This window comes from Corythoichthys intestinalis, chromosome 3 (genome assembly GCF_030265065.1).
Source record: "Corythoichthys intestinalis isolate RoL2023-P3 chromosome 3, ASM3026506v1, whole genome shotgun sequence".
NCBI lineage: Eukaryota > Metazoa > Chordata > Actinopteri > Syngnathiformes > Syngnathidae > Corythoichthys > Corythoichthys intestinalis.
In genome coordinates, this window is record NC_080397.1 from 17937529 (window position 1) to 17957374 (window position 19846).

Below are 19846 nucleotides of genomic sequence, written 5' to 3' on the forward strand. Positions count from 1 at the left end.
TCCGCGATGCAGCCTGTAATGTCATATGTCTTTAGTCTGTTGAAAAAGTATTTATTTCAAGAAAACCTCCATAAAGTGTTGGCTAATGTTGTCTCGTGTCATTAGTGAATGCAGAATATGAGAGCTGTGTCATAAATGTTCATTTGACAGTAAAATTGCCTTACCCTTTGTTTGCAGAGAACATATGCTTCACAATAATTGTATCAGTGATTAAAATGTTGATATGCACACTCATGTGTCGGCTTTTCAGATTTTTTTCCTCCTACCAATAACATTAGTTTAGCTGATATCCTATGGTTTTGAACGCACCATCACTATCTTTCGTCATCTTTCAGCGACGAGTAGTGTCGAACTAAGGAAGCCATGTAGAGCCGCTTTTAAGAAACTTTGACAAAACGTTGCAGCTGCTTTAAGCGGCGATGAGTATGGACTTGACATTCTTAGGGACGGGCTCGGCCTACCCGTCCCCTCATCGCGGCGCCTCGGCCCTGGTTCTGCGGAATGATGGCGATTGTTGGTTATTCGATTGCGGGGAAGGGACGCAGACGCAGCTGATGAAAAGCCCCATACGAGCAGGTCAGTCCCTGTCGCCTTCATATCTCGTACGTGTTCTACTATTGGTTGCAGTACCTCTTCCTTATTGTCCTACTACTACATTTAGTAGTAAGGGGACCTCTTGGTACTTCACGATACGATTTACGATACAAATCTCACGATAACGATGATCTGACGATAGGGCGATACAACGATTATCGACACATTGGTCAGGAAATCATTCTAGGATATTCTACAAACAGCTGATAAACAGGAACACAAGCTTCTGCTGTGAATTGGAATGAGTTCATCACAAGTAGATGTCCAATCCATTTGAACTGGGAGGGTGGCAACGAATGAACATGCGTTCATTCACTGCAATCCCTCCCGCTTCAAACGGTGAACGTCTATGGCCGTCAGTGGCAGCCAATGCCAGGCAATGAGGTAATTTTGGGCCATTTGAGGTCATTTACCTGTTGATTTTCAGTTACATCCTGTTGATTTTGGGGTATTTTATGGGTCACGTCCTGTTCATTTTGAGTTACAGAACAAGAAGTGACCTGGGATTCACCCAAATGAATAGGGAGTGACTCAAAACTCAACAGGAAATGACCTGTAAATGCCCTAAAATGAACAGAATGTGAACTGTAAATGCCCTGAAAATCGGACAGAATGACTGTGAATGCTCTGGTTTCGAATGAACGAACGTTCCCAGTCTAAATGGATTGGGCGTCGAGCACCTTCAATGCAGCATTATGGTATGCATATTACGGTAGAATATTTTGGTAGCAACTTGTTGGTTCCTTTTTATTTTATTTTTATTTTTTTTTAGACATTGATACCTTATTAAAACAATATCTCGATTCTTGGCAGGATCATATCGATAACCTTTTGGAATACAAACTATCACGATATATCACCATTTTGATATTTTGTTACACTCCTAGCCACTAGGTACTAGTGTATAGTGTGTGTAGTACTACTACCTCTTTCCTTTCCACCTCCAAAAATTGCTCCCTACTACAGTACAGTATTACTCTGCTACACTCCTACTGCGACCAATGCATACATATTTTTACTGTCTAGATTCTGTCTAGAACTACAGTACTAGGCTACTACCCATAACTATATCTATTACCTTCTGCTACTACAAATATTCACTGCTTAATATGTGCTTCTGCTACTACTACTTCTACTTTGCATCCAATGCATTAATTACTATGGAATTAATGAGAGGCTTAATATTTCTAAATTTATTTAGACAATTTAATTTAGACAATTGAAACAGAAACACTAGGAACATATGATGATTTATTTTTTAAACGTACACCCTTGATCAAAAGTTTTGATACTCTTTCTCATTGAAATGAATGGTGAAAAGTCTCAAACCATTTAAATACTGTACTATAATTTTGTCTATCGCAAAAACGGATGTTTTGACTTTTTGGCCCTTTTCAGACACAGCCGCCACTACAGTGGACAGCTACGTTAGTATTTCTGATCATGCCTATAGACAAGTTTCCTGAGTGAATCATGGGCGGTGTCATCTTGGAAAATCTCAGCTCCAAACTTCCGTTGTGAAGTCTGAATCAAATCAAAGGAACCCACTGATTCTCCCAAAAAATGGATTTAGCACAATGTAAACAAGGGTCCGGGACCTTCTCTGCTGTGCGTGGCTGTGCGAACTCCTGGTTTCGCCCATATATATATGGTTTGAAAGGGAATGTTTTCATCACCGTACAGCTACAAAGCGCCACTGTGGATGCTTCTCTAAACTTAAAGGCAAAGAGATTCCAAAGATTACATGTTTGTTCTTATCACTTCGTTGATAAGAAACCCACCGAAGAACATCCTTTCCCGGAACTTTGGTTGTGTTGTTGTAGTAGAAGCTACAGCAGCAGCAGTAGTTGTAAAGAAAAAATGTTAAACTTTATCATTACAAATAGGGGTGTGACAAAATATCGAAATGGTGATAAATCGTGATACTTTGTATCCCAAAAGGTTATCGATATGCTCCTGTCAATAATCGAGATATCGTTTTAAAAAGGTGTGAATTAAAAAAAGGCTGCCATTGACGGTGCTCGACGCCCAATCCATTTAGACTGGGAACGTTCGTTCATTCAAAACCAGAGCATTCACAGTCATTCGGTCGGATTTTCGGGGCATGTACAGGTCATTCATTTCCTGTTACGTTTGAGTCACTGCCTATTCATTTGGGTGAATCCCAGGTCACTTCCTGTTCTGTAAGGCAAAATAAACAGCAAGTGACCCATAAAAAAACCCCAAATCAACAGGAAGTAACTGAAAATCAACAGGTAAATGACCTAGATGGCCCAAAATTACTCATTGCATGGCATAGGCTGCCACTGACTGCCATAGACGTTCAATCCGTTTGAAGTGGGAGGGATGGCAGCGAATGAATGAATGTTCATTCGCTGCCACCCTCCCAGTTCAAATGGATTGGACGTCTACTAGTGATAAACTTATTCCAATTCACAGCAGAAGCTTGTTTTTTTCTGTTTATTAGTTTTTTGTGGAATATCCTAGAGTGATTTCCTGACTAATGTATCGAAAATCATTATATCGCTATATCGTCAGATCATCATTATCGTGAGCTTTGTATCGCGTATCGTATCGTGAGGTACCAAGACGTTCCCACTCCTAATTACAATCATCATCGTAATATCAATAGCAAAGGCAAAAAGTCGTTTCATGCGCCCGATCTTAAGTTTCATATTTTTGGAGAACATACCTTCCATAACACAGCGGCAGCGTGACTACACGAAGGCCCGGGACCCGCAACACATGTACAGCCTGCAGTTTTGACGTCTCCCTCCTTTTTTTTACCAGCACCCATGCTTTGTGGTATGGACCATTGAAGCAGTGGTTTGGCTCCACATCTGCCTTAATGATGACAAAATTCCTGTGTTCTTGTATGAAGACACATCCAACTTTGTGGCTGTGCAGGTACTAGATTGCCCCAGAGATTTTCAGGTTCCTGATGGCGTTTCCATCAACTGCCATAGTCAATAAAATCTGATATTTTACCTGTAGTCACCCTTAGCCATTTCTTTATGTTGTCTTCCAATGTTGACATGGCAGAAAGATGTGATATTTGCAAATAGTGTTTTTTTAGGGTTTTTAGTGAGTGATGCCAATCCAGCGCTATTGCTGTCAATGTAAAATAACGTGAAAATGGAACACTCGAGCAGAAAGCTGGAAGTAAAGTGGAAGTACCTCGGAAATTTGTCTATAAAAACTTAAGGAAAAAAAATCCAGATTTAGGTTATCATACTTTGTGCATGAAAGCGCTAAGGACAACAATCGAACAGCAACTCTAGCAAAAACAGAAAAAAAATCAGCGAAATATGGGTGTTCCCAGCACACAAGTGAAAGTAAACTTTAGAAATAACCAATTGTGTCCTAGGTCGTATCAGCAAGGTGTTCATCTCTCACCTTCACGGCGATCACCTGTTTGGTCTACCGGGCCTCCTCTGCACCGTAAGCCTCAACTTGACCTCTGATTCCCGGGCCGATGATAAGTGCGTGGAGGTGTTCGGGCCCCGCGGTCTGCGCCGCTTTCTGCGGGTTTCATTGGGTCTAACAGGCTCGCAGCTGCTCTTCCCTTATGCTGGTGAGCTGACGCAAAACTTTCTGGTAGTCCGATAGGCATGTATTAAACCTAACAACATTTTGCTTCTTTGTGTGTAGTTCATGAACTGGAACCTACATTAGATCAAAGTCCAGAGGAGGGTCAGCTCAGTCTTGAGGTACATTAATCCTTTTTTCTTTTGCAACATTGAATTAAAATCATAATACAGTGCCTTGCAAAAGTATTCGGCCCCCTTGAATCTTGCAACCTTTCGCCACATTTCAGGCTTCAAACATAAAGATATGAAATTTAATTTTTTTGTCAAGAATCAACAACAAGTGGGACACAATCGTGAAGTGGAACAACATTTATTGGATAATTTAAACTTTTTTAACAAATAAAAAACTGAAAAGTGGGGCGTGCAATATTATTCGGCCCCTTTACTTTCAGTGCAGCAAACTCACTCCAGAAGTTCAGTGAGGATCTCTGAATGATCCAATGTTGTCTTAAATGACCGATGATGATAAATAGAATCCACCTGTGTGTAATCAAGTCTGCGTATAAATGCACCTGCTCTGTGATAGTCTCAGGGTTCTGTTTAAAGTGCAGAGAGCATTATGAAAACCAAGGAACACACCAGGCAGGTCCGAGATACTGTTGTGGAGAAGTTTAAAGCCGGATTTGGATACAAAAAGATTTCCCAAGCTTTAAACATCTCAAGGAGCACTGTGCAAGCCATCATATTAAAATGGAAGGAGCATCAGACCACTGCAAATCTACCAAGACCCGGCCGTCCTTCCAAACTTTCTTCTCAAACAAGGAGAAAACTGATCAGAGATGCAGCCAAGAGGCCCATGATCACTCTGGATGAACTGCAGAGATCTACAGCTGAGGTGGGAGAGTCTGTCCATAGGACAACAATCAGTCGTACACTGCACAAATCTGGCCTTTATGGAAGAGTGGCAAGAAGAAAGCCATTTCTCAAAGATATCCATAAAAAGTCTCGTTTCAAGTTTGCCACAAGCCACCTGGGAGACACACCAAACATGTGGAAGAAGGTGCTCTGGTCAGATGAAACCAAAATTGAACTTTTTGGCCACAATGCAAAACGATATGTTTGGCGTAAAAGAAACACAGCTCATCACCCTGAACACACCATCCCCACTGTCAAACATGGTGGTGGCAGCATCATGGTTTGGGCCTGCTTTTCTTCAGCAGGGACAGGGAAGATGGTTAAAATTGACGGGAAGATGGATGCAGCCAAATACAGGAACATTCTGGAAGAAAACCTGTTGGTATCTGCATAAGACCTGAGACTGGGACGGAGATTTATCTTCCAACAGGACAATAAAGCCAAATCTACAATGGAATGGTTCAAAAATAAATGTATCCAGGTGTTAGAATGGCCAAGTCAAAGTCCAGACCTGAATCCAATCGAGAATCTGTGGAAAGAGCTGAAGACTGCTGTTCAAAAACACTCTCCATCCAACCTCACTGAGCTCGAGCTGTTTTGCAAGGAAGAATGGGCAAAACTGATAGAAACATACCCCAAGCGACTTGCAGCTGTAATTGGAGCAAAAGGTGGCGCTACAAAGTATTAACGCAAGGGGGCCGAATAATATTGCACCCCCCACTTTTCAGTTTTTTATTCGTTAAAAAAGTTTAAATTATCCAATAAATTTTGTTCCACTTCACGATTGTGTCCCAGTTGTTGTTGATTCTTGACAAAAAATTAAAATTTTATATCTTTATGTTTGAAGCCTGAAATGTGGCGAAAGGTTGCAAGGTTCAAGGGGGCCGAATACTTTTGCAAGGCACAGTATGTACTGTGTGGACTATAGTTACTATTCTATGTACTATTCATTGTTATGTCATTGTTAGACATAATGGTAAATCTAATATCACAGACGTTGGGCAGAAACCTGCATTTTGAAGATATTTCTGGAAACTTGAAAATCGACATCAGTGTTCATCCATAATCATTGCATAGTAAAGGAGAAATTATACAGGGTAAATCAAAAAGAATGTGTCAAAATCATCACACATTTATTCATTTTAAAATCATTGAAATAGACTGAATTATTAATTAATGAATTAAATTAATTGATTAAAAATTAATTTATAATTTAATAAGAATTAAAATGAGAATTAAGTCTTTTTAACAAGTAATTTTAACAAATTAAAAGTCAAATCGGCTTGATGTTGTCCGTGCCGCATTGAGCAGTTGTAAAGCAATATGAATAAATGAAATAAAAACTAAGTTATACACAATACTTGTATGCAGCTATTTATAGTTGTTGTTTTTTTTAATTGAATATAATGCAATGGTTTCATTTTGAATCACCCTGTATAATAATTTTATATGGTTGCTAGTAATTTGTATCGATTTATTAAAAAAAACAAAAATGATACAGAGGGTTTGGACCCGATACGAGCCAAGGTTTTCTAACAAGATGGCATAACGGTAAAAATGAGTAAGTAATATGATAAGTGATATCATATTAATAATCATTTTTAAAACGTATCCAAATTATACTCAAATAATGTATATTTTATTAGAATAAAATCTTTTTTTTAAAAGGAAAATATTTGCTGTAAATGTGCAGTGATTAATAAGTAATAAAGACATTGATATAATAATGTTATACAAAACAAATTTTGTCTTTGTTTTTAAAAACTTAATTTTAAACAGATACTATTGGGAAAACAGATTTTCTCCAATTTTTGAAATGGTCTTTTTTAAAATTTTATTTGATGATTCGTTTTTACTCATTTCAATTTCATCCTTTTTTGTGTAATTTTGAAAAATGTCTCTTCAATAAAACCAATTTTCTAATAAACATTTTATATTCATTTTATCTATTTTTATTCCTATTTCAAAATAAAACCTTTTTTTGATGCATCTAAGCTTATTGATAATGAACATTTCACTCTCTCCTCTAAAATGACACAAAACAGAGTGAGCCCACCCAATGCCCTACATTCCTAGTCTAATTTGTGCATACATAAGTAAATTAATAGACTTGAAATGTGTAGTAATTATTCTTTTTGCGTGCAGATGACTGCAGCGAATGATCCTCCGCTCCCTCAGGAGCGTCCTGGCAGAAACATTTCTTTGGATACCTTGTCCGATGCTTACTTCCTATTTGAAGATGACAAGTTTGTAGTGAAAGCCTTCCGCTTGTTCCACCGCGTTCCCTCTTTCGGATTCTGCGTGCACGAACGTGACCGGCCAGGCAGGCTCAAGACGGAACTCCTCAAAGAAATTGGTTTGTTGCATCTGTTCAACTTGATTCGCACAATGTATGCTTGCTCGACATCCCAATGAAACTGTGTATCACAAACTTTAAACACTAATTAGTAATTATCTCCAAAAATACTAAGCTATCCAAGTGCACCATCTTGACTGACAATAAAATACTATAGCAGTATAGGAGACCTAAACGGTTATCCAAAATGAGGAGCGAAAAAATGTATTTGATCCGACCAACAATAATTATGCACACTGGACAATGACATTGTTGGCTCAGTGACACAGCAATGCTACTGAACCCCGTCAAAACAGTAGGGTCTTGAGTTATTGATTAATGAATGTCCAAAACTGCACCAGTTCAGTCACCAGTTATGCATTTGTAGCATTATTCACTGGCAAATTTGAACTCGTAACGATGTAGAATTATCTATCGGTGCCAAATAAAAACTGGGAGAGAAGTTGATATCCGTGCTTTCCAGCAATGATGATGGCAGCGCTTTATGTCATGTAGTTTATTTTTACTCAGGGTGTGTATTGCCTCATATCTGGCGATACGATTCGTTTAACGATTCACAGGTCACGATTCGGTATGATTAATCCCGATTCTACACTTTAAGACGATAATTGCGATATTTGTATATCACTTTAGAAAAACAAATCAAAATGGACATAAAAGTACATTTGTATCAATTTATTCTTGAAAAATCACCCAGCACTCATGTAAACATGTTTTTGTTTTATGTTGTATAGCATGTTAATAACGAAGTTATTTTTTTTTTTAAATGCCAGGTCAGAACATTAGCTTGCGCGTCCAGTAGACATGCCAATTACCGGTTTCATGGTATAGACCCTACTCACATGACGTCACAACCACGCCTCCGCGCCATATTGTCCGTCAACTCATCGTGTTGACGCATTACCGCTACCATTACCGTTGGTTGCAATAACAGAGAAGATAGATGGAGAGACTTGAAGTTCTACCGTATTCCGAGAGACCCGGAGAGGAGAGCCAGATGGACTGCTGCAATTCGACGAGAAAACTGGGCTCCAAACGATTACCACAGATTATGTAGTAGTCATTTTATATCTGGTAAGATGCATTTAATATATATTTAGAGGGTTTTGGGCTGACAACCACAATTAAGATCATTGCGAGGCTAATCGCCGACAACATACAATTTCAAATTCAAGATGCTTATTTCTTCCACTATCATTACATTTTGAATAATATTTAGCTGCTACCAAGTGAAAGAAGCTGGCCTCGTCTACGGATCATCAGTTAAACAGGTGTGTCCAAACCTTTTGCAAAGGGGGCCAGATTTGGTGTGGTAAAAATACGGGGGGCTACCTTGGCTGATTTACATAGAACAATATATTTAAACAAATTTTAGCAAGCCCTTCTGTGTGCCACATTTGCTTTATTATTATTTTTTTTAATTTCATAATTTCAACAGTCTCGTCTTTGTGGCGTTCTCTTTCGACTCTCGGGCTCTTGCGAAATACTGCTGCTGTGAAATTAAACTAGCTTCAAGTTGCTTTAATTTCTCGCTGCGTATCTTCCCTGTAACTTTGTCGTACATGTTAGCGTGTCTTGTTTGGTAATATCATTATCGCGTCACATCGAACTCTTTGAAAACAGCGACTGTCTCTTTGCAAATGAGGCAGACACAGTTGTTGTGTGTTTTATTGAAGAAATAGTCCAATATCCACCTGTCCTTGAAGCGTCGGCCATCGCAGTCAACTTTTTTTTTTTATTGATTGTCGCTATTTTTGAAAATTGGAAGTAAATTTCAAACTTTCGTGAGAATAGGCTGATTTTGTGTTGACAAGATAGTTGTAGATATCAGGGTAGCAGATGTCAGGCAGAGAGGGCGAAGACAGCGGGTCGAAAAATATCGATTTAGGCATCAAATATGGATCTGGTGAATGGATAGACTGAAGCTTTTCCACATAACGCCTTTTATGCAACGCATCCAATGAGTTTACAGCGTCTGAAAGCACCGGGGCTTCCATGAATTGCACTATAAATTGCACGACAAATTGAAACCATTGAGAATACGGATAAACAATGACGGACAATATGGCGGCCGGATACAGCGACACGCCATTCTGTGACGTTGGTGAGTAGGGTCTATACCATGGTATGAAGATGTCAAGGTTTCAAAACCACATAAATCTTTTTTCATACTGTCCCTAAAGTATTAGCTATTTTTTATGTCCCATAAATGCAGGGAGAAATCCCTTGCTTGCACCTGCAAGGCTCAATCCTCCCCCACCGGTTGTTGGTCAGTGTCAGTGAGTCAGCTGTGCTACAGGATGACTGGAGGAGGTGAAACTCCTGAACTTTTTCCCTGCATCGAAGAAAACAAAATCGCTGGTCTGGGAATACTTCGGCTACATAAATGTTATAGACGGCCACGGCTTAGAGCAGGAGGGCCAACCGACATGTAAAACATGTTAGCGGAGGGTGGCTGCCGAGGAGGCAATACCTCTAATATGCTTTCGCATTTATAAAAAATTAAAGGTTAGTAAACATTGTCATTAATGTTTCCCACCAGCTATGAGAGTTAACTCCAGCATGTTTAGTGTGTCTAGCGGTGGTAAAACGTGGTGTTTTTTTCTCTCTGGCAACTGTCTATGTTGAGAAAGAGAGTGTGTATAATGTAAACATGACACGAGTCATACACACGTGCTTTTTATGGAAAATAGTTCAATAGTTTTTGTTCTGATGGTAATAATTTTGAGCCGTGGCTCTGGGTTTAGGCTAACCTAAAGGACTGCATTTATTTTAATTTTATTTAGAATATATATTAGGGCTGTCAAACGATTAAAATTTTTAATCGAGTTAATTACAGCTTAAAAATTAATTAATCGTAATTAATCACAATTAATCGCAATTCAAACCATCTATAAAATATGCCATATTTTTCTGTAAATTATTGTTGGAATGGAAAGATAAGACAAGATGGATATATACATTCAACATACGGTACATAAGGACTGTATTTGTTTATTATAACAATAAATCAACAAGATGGCATTAACATTATTAACATTCTGTTAAAGTGATCCATGGATAAAATGTTATATTAAAACGCCTCTTAATGTTTTCGTTTTAATAAAATTTGGAAAATTTTCAATCAAAAAATAAACTAGTAGCCCTATTCTGTCCTCAAGGTGTGTGAGTACACAAATTGACAGATAGCGAACATAAGTTCCAAAAAGAAATCAGACGGTGTGGCAAAGTTGCATGGGCTTTACTGAAGTCATCTCTTTTTGACAGGAGCACGTTTCTTGTATTTTTGTAAAACTGAAAATAACAAGGCAATGTGTCAATAACTTGCATAAATCACAAAATAACATAAAATGTACACACACGTGTCCATTTGAGCAGTAGCACTAGCCAATTAGCTCACAAGCATCTAACAATGTAACTGCATTTCACCATATATGTGACCAAATTCAAATACACATCATCAATAACTATCTAATGCTCATGAATATAAACAAAGGAGGAATATAACTCACAAGCGATGCATGTATTAGACACAAACAGTGTTATGGGGCTATGAGAACTGCCACTGAATACTGGATGCGGACGTTAGCTGGTCTGAATAGCACTGTCTATTAGTGTGAGTTCACGTCGACATATAATCACGTCAGAAAAGCGCGCCGAAACCCAAATAATCGGCTGCACTGAATCGCCAGCAGAGGGCGACATTACGCCACATAACATATGCAAGTCACACCCAAGCGCCAGCAGAGGGCGGAAAAACTCCATAAAACACAATTAACAAGTTGGCCTTTCACTGTACTGACATTTAAATCTGTCTGAGCGGGCATAGTGCGTTAATTGCGTCAAATATTTTAACGGGATTAATTTTAAAAAATTAATTAACGCCCGTTAACGCGATAATTTTGACAGCCCTAATATATATATATTTTTTTCAACTTAACATTATACTGATGTTCCAATTTGTTAATATGTTTTGAAAAATACAAATCCTGTTCAATGGAAAAGTTTTTTTTTTTTTTTTAAACCGAGATATCTCTAACATATTTCAGAGCTGTAATTGCAATGCCATGATACCGTGATATTTTGACTTAAGGTTATCAGACCGGCACATGCCTAACGTCCAGGTTTACGAACCGCCACAGGGCCAAAGACCAAAAGTAACTTGGTGTTCCCGCAGTACCGGTATTTCTTTTGCATTGCACAGCTTGCATATGGTGTGGCTCTTGTCACACTCCATGCCTCTGTTTTTGCAGTAAAACCCAAAATGAGTTCAAATTTCTGACTTATAAAGGCGCTTTGGGGCATCACGGATCGCTATCTCCACCTTGTTGAAATTTTTGCTGTGTGGTGGCAAATCCCACGAGACTATAGACCCTACTCACCAACGTCACAGAATGACGTATCGCTGTATCCGGCCGCCATATTGTCTGTCATTGTTTATCCGTATTCTCAATGGTTTCAATTTGTCGTGCAATTTATAGTGCAATTCATGGAAGCCCCGGTGCTTTCAGACGCTGTAAACTCATTGGATGCGTTGCATAAAAGGCGTTATGTGGAAAAGCTTCAGTCTATCCATTCGCCCGATCCATATTTGTTGCCTAAATCGATATTTTTCCACCCGCTGTCTTCGCCCTCTCTGCCTGTCATCTGCTACCCTGATATCTACAACTATCTTGCCCACACAAAATCAGCCTATTCTCACGAAAGTTTGAAAAACTTAAAGAGCAGCACTCTAAGCAACATTAGCCCATGTGACCCTTTACTTCCAATTTTCTAAAATGGCGACAATCAATAAAAAAAAAAGTTGACTGCGATGGCCGACGCTTCAAGCATAGGTGAATATTGGACTATTTCTTCAATAAAACACGCAACAACTGTGTCTGCCTCATTTGCAAAGAGACAGTCGCTGTTTTCAAAGAGTTCGATGTGACGCGATAATGATATTACCGAACAAGACACGCTGACATGTACGACAACATTACAGGGAAGATACGCAGCGAGAAATTATAGCAACTTGAAGCTAGTTTAATGCCCCCTCAGCAATATTTTGCAAGAGCCCGAGTGTCGAAAGAGAACGCCACAAAGACGAGACTGTTGAAATTATGAATTAAAAAAATAATAAAGCAAATGTGACACACAGAAGGGCTTGCTAAAATTTGTTTAAATATATTGTTCTATGTAAATCAGCCAAAGTAGCCCCCCGCATTTTTACCACACCAAATCTGGCCCCCTTTGCAAAGGTTTTGGACACACCTGTTTAACTGATGATCCGTAGACGAGGCCACCTTCTTTCACTTGGTACCAGCTAAATATTATTCAAAATGTAATGATGGTGGAAGAAATAATCATCTTGAATTTGAAACTGTATGTTGTCGGCGATTAGCCTCGCAATGATCTTAATTGTGGTTGTCAGCCCAAAACCCTCTAAATATATATTAAATGCATCTTACCAGATATAAAATGACTACTACATAATCTGTGGTAATCGTTTGGAGCCCAGTTTTCTCGTCGAATTGCAGCAGTCCATCTCGCTCTCCACTCCGGGTCTCTCGGAATACGGTAGAACTTCAAGTCTCTCCGTCTATCTTCTCTGTTATTGCAACCAACCGCCACACACACCTTCACCATTTTGATTATCAATGTTAACGAGCAGAAAAACACACCATAATAGGAGGAATTTACGTAGCGGTAATGCGTCAACACGACGAGTTGACGGACAATATGACGCAGAAGCGTGGTTGTGACGTCATGTGAGTAGGGTCTATTGTGTGAAGAAGCCACCCGGGAAAACACTTGCAAGATGTTGCTGTTACTTCAGCAGAGGGCAAGGCAAGGCAAGGCAGCTGCGCGCTGCCTACTAATGGACAAGAATAGAAGTGCAGCCACTGTATTATTTCCACTAAAAACACACGAGTGAGGATCGATACAGATGGATTTTGAATCGAAACAAGAATTGCGTAATGTAATATCGCGATATATCTCAGAATTGATTTTTTTTTTAATGCCCTTATTTCTTATGGTGCTTTAACACCACTTGATTAAATAGGCCCGCGTGATCATAGGAGTTCGACTGCAAGCTTGTGATCGACAAAAATAAAATAAAATATAATGCATTATGTAAAATAAAGAGGAAACTAGTGTAGCCCAAAGTAGTGGAGTAAGAGTAGGGTTTCTCCCTCACAAATCTACTCAAGGTAAAAAGTATGCCATACTAAAACTACTTTTCGTAAATGTAAAAGTAAATGTAACGTGTTACAACCCACCTCTGGCAATGTGCAACAAGCTTTAGCTTAGCTTTGATTCCTGACGTGCCAGTACCCCTATGTTGACAGGGCTGCGAGGGTCCTTTTATAGCTACTTGCAGCTCTCTGTACAGTACTGGGTGTACTGTATTTGGAACTTGGAAGTTACTTTATGTTGACAATAGTTATTGTTGACTTTTTTTCATAAATGTGCTTTTGACCTTCAGAGGACTTGGTAAAAACAATTAGAAGTTAGAAACAAAGTTGTTTTTTTAAACGCTGTAATACAGGAACTGTATTAAAGATTGTTCCTCACATTTCATGTGTGAGACTAAACATTTGCTTTGCTTTTTCTGGGCAGGTCTAAATCCCGGTCCTGCATACGGGCGTCTCAAAGCCGGTCACCAGGTCCAACTGGAAAACGGACAAGTGATTTCACCTGCCGAGTTTTTGGATGAGAACATCCCCGGGAGGAAAGTGTGCATCCTGGGGGATTGCAGCTCAGCGCTGAGCAGCGGTCTCAACGTGTGCCAGGGGGCCGACCTTCTAGTCCACGAAGCCACGTTGGGGGAAGCGCACCGGGATAAGGCGGCCGAGCGTGGGCACAGCACACCTAGGATGGCGGCAGAGTTGGCGCGGGCCTGCGGGGCTCGTAGGCTGGCTTTGTATCATTTTAGCCAGAGGTACAAACCCGAACATCTTCACCGAGACGGAGACGATGACGACAAGGTTTCGGAGCTCCGACGTCAGGCTGAAGAAGTTCTCTGTGACGACAGTGTCGAGGTCATTCTGGCGGAGGACTTTCTCACCATCGACATTCCTCTACGCGCAAGTAAATCATCAAGATGACAAAGTGTTTTTATAATGATCAATACATGAGGTTTCTCTCAAAACACAAATAAGCCACCTAGAAGATGAAGACGAATGTCCCCAAGAAAACTGATTGACCTTTGTACTGGGACCCTCCACTGGACCCAGACCTTGAAGTGGGACACGTTTTCGTGCTCCTACTCAGGCACAGCCTGAAGAGGGTGCTGTTGTCTCTATTAAATAAAGTTCAAAATGAACTACGATCTCCCGGCACCCTCTACTGGCTAGCTCGGAACCTACAGACAACAAGTCTGCAAGCAATGTAAATTGTCAACCCTGAGACAAAAAAAAATCTGAAATAGGGTTCTGTGGATTGATGTGTACACATCCTGAGTTTATACGTACCAAATTCCATTCTGATCCACCTCCAAAAATGGATAAGTACCAATTTTAATTCCACAATTAATAAGCTCACCCAGTTTCGTTGTGATCCGTCCACAAATAACGGAAAAGCAATTTTAATTCCACAATCAATCTAATCAGCCCTGAAGCTTGATACGTATGCATTCATGGAGGGGTAGCAATTTCAATGTCCTCCCAAGAATAAGAAGAACCAGGACAGAAGTGAAGAAATGAGTTTTAGAGACTTCTGGGCAGCCTAAAAATATTTATTTTTTAAATGTAACAAAATTCAACGACATGATCAATTGGAATGAAATCCAAAACTAAAAATGTTTGAAAATGTCATCTCAACCTTTTCTTGAGCAGTTTTATATAATCATAGCTAACTATAACCACAGCTGTACATTTTATGTCATGTTATAGTTATTGAAATAAATTCTATTAAGTTTTTGTCGCAGAATGTTCACTTGAAAACCAAGAGACAGTAGGGACATCACACGACCAACTTTCCAGGGTATTCAAATAGTCCCTTCCAACTTTTAAGTAACCATAGTTGCATCATATAATGAGTTCAGTTCATAGGTAATTTAGATTGTCTTCTCAAGTTCCCATATATTGTAAGGATAGAATTTACCCTACCATTGCTAAGTGAATTACTGTATTTTCATTATGTTCAGACTTACATTTACCCCTTTTCACTTGCTGAATGTGCCGGTCCATTTTTTCCCCCTCAATTGCACGTTTGATTGGCTGATGACTCTAAACCCCCCCACACACTCACACAATCCCTGACAGAAATACATGTCTACATGGCGCCTCCTCCACCCCCTTTGAAGAGGAAGGATACTAGAAGTTTTTGGGGGGCCAGCAGCAGCAGCCACTGTCACTAATGTAAAAAGACGTCAATGTTGTGGAGGTCTGGAAAACACTAATTTTGCTACTGAAAGTCCGACCTGCATCAGAGTTAGCTATGTGAACTTGCTAACCTGTAAAACTCGAGTACAACGCTGCTCCTGTATGTTTTCAACCTAACGTGAATTCAACTGTACATTTATTAAAAAGTATTTTCTACATTTATTTAAAAATATTTTTATTTGCAGCCTATGCAGTCATTTTTATTTTAAAACTACCCCACCCTGCACCCCCCGGCCCCACCAAAAAAATAAAAAAACACAAAAACACAATCACTGTACATTTTCTTTATATGAAGCAAAGGGGAATTCCCCCATTTTGAAAAATAATTATTTTCATGGGACAAAGTTAACTTTTTCCCCCCATTTTTACATGTATTTGTGAGAAATGTTGCCCCGACCCCCATTCGGTCCCAGCAAAAAGTGTACATCCAGATTATGCGGTCATAGCGTTCCTACCAATGTTGAGGAGACCAAACCTACGCCCTTGTTATTTACACACACAAGAAAGCAATCATTTTTGCTGAATGTTTTTCCAGAGCTTTTATTTCTGGATCTGTACACAAGGTATTAAAGTACAACAGAAGATACAAAAGAATGTTTAACAAAATGAGCGAGAATAGAGAGAAAACAAACGGAATGTCTATATACAATTTATATAAACAATAAAGATAACTTCTGTTCTGGAACATTTCTCATAGCCTTTTTGATTGTCTAGAATTCTGAATATAATTCTTTACTGTAGGGTTTTTTTAAATTCACAAAGGTATTTTTGTGTGTTTTTCCTGTAAAATGGACTTAAAAAAATACAAAATATAAAATGAAATTTGCTTAGTGCTGGCTTGCACGCACGCACGCACGCACACACACACACACACACACTCACATATCAATAAAATATCACATTTTTCACAGGGTGGTCAAAGAAAAAAAAAAATCTACCACTTCTAAAATGGCCTTTTACATTCTGACAAGTGTTTATACAAACCACAGAGTGAAATAATAAATAGCACTGCACCGCTAACAACCACCTACTGCATTTTTTTCTCTTCAAAATAACAAAAGGGGTCACACCCCACCCCAAAGAGCAGCAGCCATCCCTTTACCATTGAGACAAATATTTTTTTAACGTTAATGCTCAAGACCAGAAAAATCAACGGCGCATTGTTTTCAGTCTGAGAGGTTTCAGCATGCGTAGGTAAAGGAAACAAAACATAAAACCGTGGCAGTAATGTTGAACTCCCAAAAAGCGAAATTTAGTATTTGAGGAAAAACTGGGCAACTTCAGCTCAGTGAGCATCTAGTTCACTTTTTTTCTTGTGGTCCCACATTTGTGAGAAAAGCCAAACAGGGAAAGAGGTGTTCAGAAAAGGCATTTCCAGAAACGTAATGCCAGGACGGTTTTGGAAACTTCCACTGTATATGAGGAAAAAGAAAAAGCCAAACAATCCCAAGTCAACCAGTAGAATGCAAAAACCTCAAAATTCTGTACATATATACAACATATGGCCATTTAAAAACAATATTAAGCTTTGTATGCAAATAGATTGACGAGGTCAGGTCATGAAACTTTAAAGGCTACTTGCTAATTCTTATTTACATCAATGAAGCCAAGGAAAGAATGGATGAGTTGTCTTGCAAAAACAGACAAATGTCACGTACAGCCCCTGAAATGAACATTTCGCATCACACAATGCATAGATACGTGAAGACCCCGCACTGCAACATGATGCACTCCATTTTTTCCCCTGCTACATACACTGCTGACATTTAACACACACGCACACACAACAGTACGGGCGTCTAAGATAATACTGATGTTCACACAACAAAAATAAAATCAAAGTTGAGAGATGTAATGTGTAAAAAAGCAACTAAATTAAAGTGCCTGCATGATGCCAAATGATCAAACCGTAAAACCGCTGCTTGTTAATCATGAGAAAGGGCGGACTGGCAAAAGATGATGGCGGCCAAAATTAGTCAAAATGAAATGTCCAAATGTGAACATGGTTTTTGAAATGTGCTTTTTGCCGTTCTTGTTGTCCAGTCAAAAATAACGACAATGTTTAACTCATTCACTCCAAGCCATGTGCCGACTTTGAATATTGTGTTCTATGGCGACAAAAACAAAACAAAAAGATTAAATTCACACCTTTCATCATGGGGGGGGGGGGGGGGGGGGGTCGGGGGAGTTTCTACTCATTTTCATTCTTTAGTTATGAGCAGTTGAACATAAGCAACGTCGTCTTTGGTAGTGAATGAGTTAAAAGACTAAGGGAGTTATTTCCATTTGTAAATTGTAATAACAAACAGGATTCGAGGCTAATCTCACCAATGAGCAAGATAAATCGTGCTTTGGTCTACATGGCCATTTAGTTTCTTGGCAGGGTAAATGTTTTTAGGACACTGCAGTGGTGTACTTTTTATATAACATTGCTCTGGACCAATTAAAGCAGGCATCTCCAAACCGATCCTCAAGGGCCACAGTGTGAGGTTTCTGCGGAAAGTAAGCAACCGATTACACTTTTAACACACCCGATTGGTGAAAAGGAATGAAATCCTGCACCCACTTCGGCCCTTTTTGGAATAGTTTGGAGACCTGATTTGAAGAATCAACAAAATGAACAGGAAGCCACAAAAATGGTCAAAAACAATGAATCACAAGTAGATTCTAACCATTACAAGTGCCTCAGTTAAAATGTTAATGAAAGTGGATTTTACGCCATAAAGATGCTAACACATTGTTGCCAAATGTTAAACATTTAGGTTTGCGCTAGTTTCAAAATTAAATGCTTTTTTTTGTTGGTCATTTATAGCCCACGTAGTGCACCGGTGTCAATCTCAAGGCCAGCGGCCATATTTAGGTGACAGTGATTTGCAAATGTGCCTTTACATTAAACCCAAATTTTTAAGCATTAATTTAACAAGTTGTATACATACATGAGTTGTGACATTATTTTCCATGACTTCTGCTTTTTGTTTTCACTAGGGCATAATTTATATCGCAGGTATTGATGCTCAATTCAGGATTTTTTTATTTTTAATTTTTATATGTGCAGCTAGCCGTTCACACTGCTCAAACAAATGAGTCTCTTTTAGGTGAACGGAACGTATCCGTGACCTGCGGTGCGAATATAATTTAAGTAAATCTTCAAATTCCTGCCCAATTGCAGGTGTGATTTGACTTCCCACCCCTGACATCGTGCCGTCATGACCGCGACACGCTAACTGAATAATCGGAAATGCAAGCAACATGCCGACTGCAAAGTACCGGTAAACCAAACACTGACTTGGGAAGGGAGGGGAGTACCACTTTAAATAAGCACCTTCTAAATCAGATGATTTTGGCAGCAGAGAAGAATGGCAGGGCGCTGTTGACTCAACTGTACATGGGATGTTACCTCTGCGACAAACATAAAATGGCTATTATAAACTCTTGAGAGAAATCAAGATTTTTAGTTCTATATGAGAGACATCACTGATGTCATAGTACACAAAAAATGCAAACAAAAGTATATTTCTGTACATATATATAGCGAGATATATATAATGTGAGGTCAGTCTTATATGTACACTCCCAAAAAAAAACCTAGAGGGACGAGGTCGAGGAAGATCAGTCGGACTGAAGTGCTGCTGTGTGCTGCACATGATGGCGCGCGTGCCCCCCCAAAAAAACGTTGGGCTCGCCGAAGTCCGTTACCGACACGGCCATTTTGGCGCCTGTTATCCGATGGTGGTGCGGCGCGGTCCGGCGCGCTTCAAAATCCACGCCGAGGTTCCCCACAGAGACGTCGCCCATGTACGAGTCCGGCAGCGCCATCTTGAGTCTCTTGGATGGCCGCTCGCAGTCCTTCGCGACGCACACGTTGCTCAGCTGGCCCAGATCCGAGTGGTAGAAGCCTGCGTCTAGCATGTCGAGGCAGTCGGCGTCGGCACCGCCCGACGGGAAGCCCAGCGACTCGTCGTGGTTGAGCGAAGCCCTGTGGAGGCTCTCCAGCGGGGGGAAGCTGTAGGAGTCCAAGCACGACGCCTCGGCCGGGCTGCACACCGTCGCTACGCTGTTGCTCAGAGCTGAAACACCCATAT

The 19846-nt window shown here is 39.8% G+C and overlaps 2 protein-coding genes across 4 annotated transcripts in view; one reads left to right on the forward strand and one right to left on the reverse strand.

The window, feature by feature from the left end:
- The first annotated feature begins 311 nt into the window (after nt 1–311).
- elac1 (elaC ribonuclease Z 1) lies at nt 312–17928 on the forward strand. The gene is made up of 5 exons (XM_057831481.1): nt 312–576; nt 3962–4168; nt 4246–4304; nt 7185–7395; nt 13999–17928. Exons 1-5 carry the CDS (start codon nt 420–422, stop codon nt 14484–14486), a joined length of 1122 nt encoding a protein of 373 aa, XP_057687464.1. The 5' UTR covers nt 312–419; the 3' UTR covers nt 14487–17928.
- Nucleotides 16146–19846, reverse strand: part of mier3b (mesoderm induction early response 1, family member 3 b) — a 28311-nt gene continuing 24610 nt past the window's right edge. For 2 of the 3 annotated variants that reach the window (XM_057831479.1, XM_057831480.1), the window contains one exon: nt 16147–19831. In XM_057831479.1, the coding sequence (XP_057687462.1) occupies nt 19374–19831 (458 nt within the window). In that variant the 3' untranslated portion in view covers nt 16147–19373. Of the gene's footprint in view, nt 19832–19846 lie in introns of all 3 variants that reach the window. The other variant, XM_057831477.1, reaches the window with a different exon arrangement.